We start from the raw sequence: 9,648 nt of genomic DNA on the forward strand, positions 1-9,648 counted from the left end.
TAGCTTCCTATTCACTTTTTGCTGCATTTCCAGTACCCCATTCTTATTTTTTGGCAGTACAGAATAGAAGAAATGAACTTCCTTCCAGTGGTAATTCAACATAAGTGTTTCTGTCATGTGGACTGGACCTAATGTACGCTAACTATTGTGTGTCACAGAGTTCAAGGAGCCTCTAGATTTAATGCTACTGCCTACAGACATGCACTTGAACTCAGAGGGGGATCCGCAGTAACGGAACAACCTTCTATTACTTTAAAACGAATAAGAAGCAAAAGAGATTAACACTATAAAGAAACACACTGCCTTGCTCAGAACCCAAAGAACATTATTTACATTACCTCCAGAACAGACAGGTCCTTCACGTTACAGAAAACACCCGTAGTAGCTTATAGAAAAAGGATCCGTAAATAAAAATGTACCCAATTCTGGACTACAACAGCACAAAAAGTGCCAAAACCTGTCACGTGTGCAATTATCATTATAATTTCACATTTCAAAGCTACCTTTCTCAAGGAAAACAACATGAAAGCATAACACACGAGGCAGTACTAGAATACAGCTTTATTAAAGTCAATTCTTCTCAAACTCTGATAGAAAAGAGCAAATAAGTTACTAAATGTTCACATTTGCAGTTACAATATTTGAGACATTAATGTTGTGCTAGCTACAGAATTACACAGGTCTTTATCTTACACACTTTCTATTTATGAAAACAGTCCAGCACTTAGGATTAATAAAGATATCTTCACACAGGATTAACAATTTCCGTGTGTTATATAAAGATCAGCTCTGATTTCCTTGAAATGTTTTCAGTCCAAAAAATAAAATAAATTACAATAACTTGTTCTTTTGGTGTTTCCTCCCTATGTCTGTCTGTGTTTTGTCCGGGTGTTCTGGTTTCCTCCCACAGTCCAAAAAAATGCATGCTGGCTACTGGCACAGCTGGTAGGTGAATTGGCTATAGGTGTGAAAGTGTGAGTGAACGTGTGATGTCCTGTGCTTGACAGGCGCCCTGTTCAGTGTGTGTTCCGGCCTTCTGCCCAATGATTCCTGTCTATGCTCAGAACCCACCACAACACTGAACAGGATAAAGCCATTGCAGAAAATATATATATTTCTGGCTAGTTTCTTCAAGCTAAGATCAGCTGGCTTATCCTTACAGCTGGATAATTATGAAACAAAGTTATCTTTCTGCCAATTTGGTGCTCATACTGCAATTAACTTTGGTGAGACCGCTTTAAGAAGCAAGTCCCAGGCTATAAACCATTTAATTCCTCTAATGAAAGTTTTCTAAGCAATGCTGAGTTCTAAGCTCAACATCTCACAGTATTTATGATGCACTACATGCAGTTGTGGTTCACAGTATACAAAATAAGTTAGATTCCTTAATAAAATTGAAATATAAACATTTTCTAACAGTTAATTATTCACTGCAAGCGGAATGGCGTTATTATTCTGGTACACTGTCAGTAAAGTTCCCTGAAGACTGCAGAAGAGTTCCATCTAGTGGAGAGCAGGTGCATTACCTGGACTGCAGTATGTTCAGGCAGTGTTTAATACTGAACACTGTTCCCTTTTTGGCCAACACTTGTGGCAAGAACATTTGTAATTTCACATGTAACAAAGGACCACACTGAACCGAGTCATAAAAAGACAACCCGTGTCCACATTATGAGGGTGCCTTACATCCATTAATCATTTCAGGCTTCTGTGACTGTAAATACAGTGATTGCACCAATTACTAATTCTAAGCAGTACATGACTAATGGTAACTTTGTGATTGATAGAGTAACTGCTTCTTTTCAAAATCCAATTTACAGCCAACATTACCAATAAGCTGATTTAAAAGAACCTTTCAAATGGCACTCAATCTTGACTGCTTTAAACGTAACCCTCCCCTTCGCTTGTATCATGAGACCAAAGTGCATTCATAATAAACTACATACAAACTAGTGCAAACCACTACAACCGTTTACATCTATATGGCAAAATCTTGATACCCAAGCACCCACAGAGGGTTTGAATTTACAAACACACAAGAGTGCATCAGCCTTTCCAGTCCCAGGGAATACATAGATCACCATCCTGCATCACAGAGTAGAAGTGAGAGACGCGGAGGTGCAGGCCCTGCATTTGGGGAGATCTCTCCTCCATCAGCCGTCTGCAGCATGGTATCATTTGACTACTGGACACACTGGGCTCTTTGGATAGACTGCGCAGAGATAGGTCCTGAACACAGCTGGACATCACATTCTCCTCTTCAGCCTCTAACCTGTAAGTACATGCACAGATTGTACTGAGCTCAGAAGTGTAGCTTTGTGGAACCTCACAGAAGGCTGCTGTTCTAAACTACTCAGTTCAACTAATGTAAACATATCAATGAACCGGAACTCTGCCATCTGAGTTCCTATAGTCCCTAGGAGAATTCTGCCCAATTTGACTTGACCTTCACACCTAGGCAGAACCTCACAAGCATGAAATGGAAACTAAATTAAAAATTCATCCATACAGCATGCTAATTTTGACACAAGTAATATTTTGCCTTCTATTAGAAATTTTCTAGAGTACATAATTAAACTATACATTAAATTATACTACATTTAATTTATAGTAATAATAAAAAAGACATTGTATGAATATCACATTGATTATCACATTTTGTATGTATCTTAACACAGTCTAGAGTCTAGTCTTTAGCATTGGCCAGCGAAAGCAATTTCATCAATATACTGTTACTGTCAAACAACAGAGATTATGAAAAAGCCTCAGCTTAAATAATGGGAGTGAAAATTATATCTTTGCATTAATAAATGTGTGCTAGTCACAGGAGCACTCACTGGTCCTTGCGTTGAATGCGTCTGCGGGCCTCCTGAGCATGGCTCTGCAGGAAGTTCTGCAGTTGGGCAGGGTCACACATTGCAGGGATGATGAAGTGGCCCATTTCGTGGAGGCTAGGAGTGAAACGGTCACTATGGCAACCACAGAACAGAACCACAGTATGGCAACTGACTCAATACCACAGCGGAATTTACCAAGTCTACTGCTGAATACAGAGAACTCACTGGTTTAAAGCAAGAAGACACAAATATTGTGTTCAGTAGTGAACTGACAGACAGATCTACAGGACGTGACTGACGTAGGTCACTGCATTCCGTTATAAATGGAGGGTAATTTAATATAATGAATTGAAATATAGGCTTACGAAAGAATTATTTCAGTAGGAAATTAAGGTGTTCACATTTGTCAAATTATCTCATGCTGTAAGAATGTAAGATTTATTAAAATACTTTGAACTAAGTAATTGATATCTATTTAGTTTCCACCTGAAATGAAAATAAGGCTATTAAAATACCATAATATTCATTAATTTATTCATTCATTGTCTGTAACCGCTTATCCAGTTCAGGGTCGCGGTGGGTCCAGAGCCTACCTGGAATCATTGGGCGCAAGGCGGAAATACGCCCTGGAGGGGCGCCAGTCCTTCACAGGGCAATACACTAAATACACACACACTAAAATACTACTACAATAATATATAAACTATATCCCTCTAACACATTTTACTAAATATATAAATATGTATATGTGACAGAAGCATTGTGTGTGTATATATATATACTTAATTTTAAGTTCCCAATTATTAAATCACCATAACAGTGTTACACAAGAGATAGAAAAGGTAAGAAATTACAGAAAGAAAGAATAATATTTAATCAGTATTACTTCTCCAGGCTCATGGTGAGGCCCTGTAGGCTGCGGGGGTGTAGGGCCAGTCGGTAGGGCAGCAGTGTCTTGTGGAAGGTGTTGAGAGTTCTGTAATGCTCCTCCAGAGGAAGAACTGGACCTAGGCGCTCCATATGGATCACTTGAATGCCCCCTAACAAGAAACTGATCCTTTCTTTTAACCACACTGTCTGCTGGAACAGGCTACAGTAACTGGGCAACGTCTGGAAAAGCTGCAAACAAAAAGCCAAAGCACACATCAAGACTGCAAACATCTCTGCCAAAGAGGAATCATGGCTCCTCACAATTACACAGAGATAAGAATGGAGTATTTTGACTGTTCAAACCAATACAAAAGAATAAAATGCAGGTTACTTTTGTCCACTGATGATGCACATCCATTGTTCCCAGCATCACATGGCCAGAGGCATTCATCCCTGACTGGTCAGTGAAGATTACTGTGTGCCCTGTGTAGGTTGAATGTGATTAGTAAACAAAAGAGCCCATTCAAATTCTGACTAATCTTCATTAAGTTGCATATTCATACAGAGCTGCACTATATTCTATCCACTGTTAAAGTTATGTAATGCTAAATTAGACATCTGGAGTCATGTTAACACAGAATGCAATATGTTGCTGATAAACTGAGCTAAAGACAATTCAGGAGGCAGGGTTCATGTAGCTTTAACCTTATGGAATAAACACACTGCAATAAATACATTAATAAAAATGAATACAACCAATATATTTTTAAACAGTTTTGTACAACGATATATAAAGCCTTGGGGACACAGAACCTCTCAGATTGAGCAGGGCTTCTGGGCTCTGTAAAGAGAGGCGACTCAGACTCTGTAATTGACAGCATCTGTGCGCAATTCCCCATTTGCGCTGCCACCTACAGGACGGGGAAAAACACATTTCAAAACATTTCATGCAGTCTGACTCAGGCTTTTTGAGTAGTGCTGTAGAACTAAATGCTAGAATTCAAAGGAAGGAATTAACACAAGATAAAGTTACAGTAACCAAATCTCGTAGAATATGTTGAAACATTTATGTAAGCCCATGCTGTTCAGAGTCATATTTAACCTATTGGTTTCAATTTTATTGAGATATTGCTTCAATTTTCAAAACAGAGCACATACTCATGAGCAGATCTAAAGACAAACACCTCACTGGCATTAAAGGCTGCACAGAAAAAGACATTTTTTTGCCTTAAAGACTCCAGCTGACCTGATATCGACCAGACCCAGTTTCTCAATGAGCTCTCTCTTCAGTCTTTTGAGCTCAGCTCGACGGGGTACACTTTCGTTCTGCTTCTTCGTGGCCTCTGGTTCATTGTTTCTTAGCCACAGACTGGAATAACAGTAGTTGCAGTTGTTAAACCACATGTTACTATGTCTGCATTTTATAACCACTTCATTTAACAACCATAAGACACTGTTAAAATATAGCACATCACAATAATTACATACTGAACACAGTGGCACAGCTGCAGCTCTATCTCAAACACACACACAGTGTATGGTGCACAACCATACTTCTTAATTCCTACAAAATACTCACAAGTGCTACAACTATAAAGCAATTGTATGCCTGTTGCTTGTAGCAGTAAGGTTAACTTATAACTTGAATATACTTAACATTTACAGTTAATATTTCATAATTCATACACAAGAAATATAAATTCTCAAACTATAGGTGAAATATTTTATAAATAATTTGGGAAAAGAGGATATAAATATGTAGCTGCAAGTTGATTCTTTCATTTGATTTGCCTTGATCATTGTGACAGGATTATTAGATTAAGCCAGACCTCTATGCTTGCTGAAAACTATAAAAGTGTGGTCTGAAAATGTATTTAGCACATAGAGTGACATCTACTTAAGTATATTAAGATGCTTGTGGAATAATGTATCCTGTTGGATCTCAGGCCAAAGTGGAAAGAAAACAGATTGCGTAAAACAACTGGATTACCTGAGTGTAAGCTCCATTTTTTTGGCCTGCTCCAGTTCCTGCTCTGGGTCTCTGAACCCCGTGAAGCTGTAGTATGTCTTGTCCCATTTTATAGGGCGATAGAAAGGAATTCCACTTTGTTTTGGGGAACTCTGGCTCTCTGTGTTGGTTTTGAGAAGGCCCTGCATGTGCTCCACTGACAAGCTACAAGATGTCAGCACTTCCACCACTGTGTTCAGGACATCCTTAGATTGCAGAGTGAAAGTCACTAGTCGGAAACCTAGGAAATGGAAGAACAGAGACTTTGACATTCAATAAATCATACAGACAAAATAAACAAAGAAAAAGGGAGGAAAGCTTAAATTAAGAGCAGATGCCTTCTACTCCATCTCTTTTTGTGAGAGCCATGCGTGACTCATGAAATTGCACTGGCATGTCACTATCATCAGAAATCTAACAGAACCCCATCGGAAAAAAACAATAATAATCATTGTGCTATTGCTGTTGTTTTGAAAATATAAAAAGAGTATTTTTATGACTTTATTACTTTGAATTTATAACTTTATTCATGTGAATGATTTATTAAAACAAAATAAATTGGAAGACATTCTTTTAATTTAACAAAACTTTAAATTGAAATGCAATGCAAAAAGATTCAAAGTGAAAATGGATAGAAGTAACTGTGACAGGTTTGAGGAATTATTGAAATTTATTCCACTGAACATGTATGACGTGTCATTTTAATGTTAAGAAGAGGCTAGTTGAACTCTGCACTGATCAGACAAAGTTCATTAAGAAAATATTAAACTTACCAGAGTGAGACTGGCCACGGTCGCCTTCTATTTTCCCCTTTGCATCCCGGACATAAAATGATAACTTTGTAGGTTTGAGTGTCCTTACTCCTGGCTTTTGAATGTTCTCCAAGTAGCCATTTAGCCTTTTGAGAGAGTTTTCATTTACTTCCTGCAAACCAGGGCATAAAAACAAAGAAAAAAATGGCATAAATACTTTCAGCCCAGACAACGAAGCTCCTCACACAAAAACTGTAACACTGTCCATTAATTTCTTACCCTTTCTCTTGGGTGCTGGCCAAAGAAGTCAGGGTGTACAGCAAAGTAAAATGGTCTGAGTGCATTAACAGCATCTGCCCCAGACAGAGCTCTTTTGTGAAACAACTGAGCAGCACAGCATCTGCCACCAAGCCTAAGAGTGTTTAAGAAAGTGTAGACTCTCAAGAGTTCATATGTAGCCAGCAAACAGCAACAGTCACAGTTACAATAATATATTAAGTGGGAGTCCTACATTTAGTGCAGACTGAACAGAGCAGTTACATTTAGCAATTATTTTTATTACATAATTCACGAATGGATGCAGTTGTTAATGGTAATTACTCTGCCTTGAGTGGACTCTTGTAGAAACACAAAGGAATGATGCGTAAACCAAGACCAACACCGTGACTTTCCAGTAGTAATCTTCCACTGACACTGTGCAAATAAGGCTATTATCCATCCATTATCTGTAACCGCTTATCCAATTTTAGGGTCGCGGGGGGTCCAGAGCCTACCTGGAATCATCGGGCGCAAGGCGGGAATACACCCTGGAGGGGACGCCAGTCCTTCACAGGGCAACACAGAGACACACACATTCACTCACACACTCACACCTACGGACACTTTTGAGTCACCAATCCACCTGCAACGTGTGTTTTTGGACTGTGGGAGGAAACCGGAGTACCCGGAGGAAACCCACGCGGACACGGGGAGAACACACCAACTCCTCACAGACAGTCACCCGGAGCAGGAATCGAACCCACAACTGCCAGGCCCCTGGAGCTGTGTGACTGCGACACTACCTGCTGCGCCACCGTGCCGCCAAAAAAGGCTATTAATAACTTATAATTTTCAGCACTTTCCAGCATATCATGTGTTTACTTGTTTACAAAATAAATTTACCACGTCCCATCTTCACTTTAAAATGTTTTCCTTAGCATTAAATGAGCTGATTTCATGCAAAATATATAAACAATTCTGGCTATCACATACTGTATTACATTAAAAAAATAGTCTGGGCTGAAACATTCCTTATAATTTCCATGTGAGTATAAAGGACAATGTCCACTTACTGACTGTTATAAAGATAAGACTATCTGATTAAACACTTGTTAGTTCATTGTAAAAAACTTTGGAATGACCAAAAAAAAAAATCTGCGCAGGTTTTTGATATAAATGTTAAAACTGTAATACATGAACAAATTTGAAGAAAAATCAGCAAAAAATTTAAGGTACATTTTGTGGGATTATATTCAAATTACAGAGTAAAAAGAAATACAATAAAAATCCAAGAGAAGTGTTATTTAAGAAGAGAATTTCTGAAATGAAAAGACAAAAAACTGTCAGTATAAATCAAAGAAACAACATTCTTTTTAATATTTAATCATTGTATGTAATTTTTCCCCATGTATTGACCTGAAACTTAAATAAAGTATGATTTATAATACATGTAAGTACAATGCTTTTTTGCGACCTCACAATATCAGTAAACTTAAAAAGATCTTACCCTATTGTTTACACTTAATTAACCGTGAAGACCGTGGAGCTAAACATCTGTAATGTTAATTTACATATTTAATTTTATGTTGAAGTTTAAAAATGTACCAACCTCATACGAAGAAAGGAGGATACAGACATCACTGTATCTTGAACAGGTTGAAGTAATCCAGCTATGAAGCCATTCTTGGAAAAATAGTAAAAACATTCAGTTAAATTAAAACCTTCTGTAAATATTCCCAATTGTTTAATAAAAGCAAAGACATATGTATGGAGCCCCTAAGGTGACATCCCGCATAAATAAAAATAATGCGTGGGCATGTGATATTAACTCGTGGGAATGAGATCCTAATGCATGACCATGACTTAGTAAAGCGTGGGAACGAAAAGTAAGCCCTGACCACAGCTTAATAAAATGTGACCATCTGTAATTCTATGCTTATGACGGAAAGTGCATATTACATCAAGGTTCCAAAACAGATAAACTATTGTCCAAAATAAAATTGCATCAATACATGTATTAATATTAAATAACACTAATAATAATTGATATATTACAGCTATATAATCAATGCAGAATGTCACAAATTAAATAATTGTTGCCAATATTATCGCGTTAAAGCATTTAACGGTTACATGTAAGACTGGTGGTTTTCTCACTCTGAGAAACCTGTAATGTCTGTGTTTCTGGAGTTTCAGCAAAATAACAACTCAATTTAACTTAAAGCAATTAGCTTGGGTAAAAGTTAGCAGACTGGCAGGACCCAGGGTTCACCCGAGACAACTGACAGAGTCCTAACGAAGTCGTGTGTGATTTTAAAAAACAGTTTTGTGAGAAACGCTCTGCGGAATAGCCGCATATCTCCAGCTAGGTCGTCGAAACAAGGACAGCAGTGAACTAAAATATCTCAGCTCACAGTAGCTAGTAGGCTAACTAGCAGCTCAGCTTTGTTTACAAATACCAGCTGGGTTTTTGGACAGAGCAAGTACGAACAGACCACGCTACATAGTATTTACCTTTATCAGTGCCCCTCTACATATGACCAGTGGTAAATGTAGAGTAAACGAGAGAGGCAGGTCCAGTTCATTCAGAGTGTCATTGATATTAACACCCACAGCCCGTTCCAGACAGAAGAGACTCTTCGTTGTTTTGGTTGCGATATTGACATCTAGCGGCGTAAACAGAGTTTAACACTAAAGCTCCATCCTCTGCTCTATTTATGACTAAATCCCATTTCATCCGCTTGAAATATGATGACTTACTATCTCTTATAATATCTATTGTTTAAACAAAGGTTTTTAGATATGTTTTGCCTGTGAAAGTCTTTATTATTCTCTTTAGACCTTACAGTTTATGGTGTAGTATCACTGTGATGATTTAAATGCACTGAGAAATTAAGAGATGTTTGATTATTCATTTTTGGAT

The 9,648-nt window shown here is 37.9% G+C and overlaps 1 protein-coding gene across 3 annotated transcripts; it reads right to left on the minus strand.

The window, feature by feature from the left end:
• Positions 1 to 561: 561 nt before the first annotated feature.
• On the minus strand, positions 562 to 9,412 carry tcaim (T cell activation inhibitor, mitochondrial). 3 transcript variants are annotated; one of them, XM_066682955.1, is made up of 11 exons: positions 9,240 to 9,412; positions 8,335 to 8,408; positions 6,747 to 6,879; positions 6,489 to 6,639; positions 5,698 to 5,956; positions 4,954 to 5,076; positions 4,521 to 4,618; positions 4,099 to 4,190; positions 3,724 to 3,956; positions 2,838 to 2,951; positions 562 to 2,272 (listed from the first exon to the last, which is right to left on the minus strand). In XM_066682955.1, exons 2-11 carry the CDS (start codon positions 8,361 to 8,363, stop codon positions 2,047 to 2,049), a joined length of 1,458 nt encoding a protein of 485 aa, XP_066539052.1. In that variant the 5' UTR covers positions 8,364 to 8,408; positions 9,240 to 9,412; the 3' UTR covers positions 562 to 2,046. The 3 variants fall into 3 exon arrangements, with proteins under 3 accessions (XP_066539052.1, XP_066539051.1, XP_066539053.1); XM_066682954.1 differs by having other exon boundaries at positions 2,838 to 2,969; positions 9,240 to 9,410; XM_066682956.1 differs by lacking the exon at positions 6,747 to 6,879 and having other exon boundaries at positions 2,838 to 2,969; positions 9,240 to 9,409.
• Between the last annotated feature and the right edge of the window lie 236 nt (positions 9,413 to 9,648).

Source organism: Hoplias malabaricus, chromosome 10 (genome assembly GCF_029633855.1).
Source record: "Hoplias malabaricus isolate fHopMal1 chromosome 10, fHopMal1.hap1, whole genome shotgun sequence".
NCBI classification, from domain to species: Eukaryota; Metazoa; Chordata; class Actinopteri; order Characiformes; family Erythrinidae; genus Hoplias; species Hoplias malabaricus.

What these genes read in the sequence shown, in the direction of transcription:
- tcaim (XM_066682954.1), bottom strand. Translation starts at nt 8,363, where the DNA reads ATGTCTGTATCCTCCTTTCTTCGTATGAG. An exon ending in CTGGGTCTGGTCGATATCAG is followed by an intron (nt 4,619 to 4,953) that starts GTCAGCTGGAGT and finishes CCCGTCCTGTAG; the next exon opens with GTGGCAGCGCAAATGGGGAA. An exon ending in AGCCCTGCTCAATCTGAGAG is followed by an intron (nt 4,191 to 4,520) that starts GTTCTGTGTCCC and finishes CAACCTACACAG; the next exon opens with GGCACACAGTAATCTTCACT.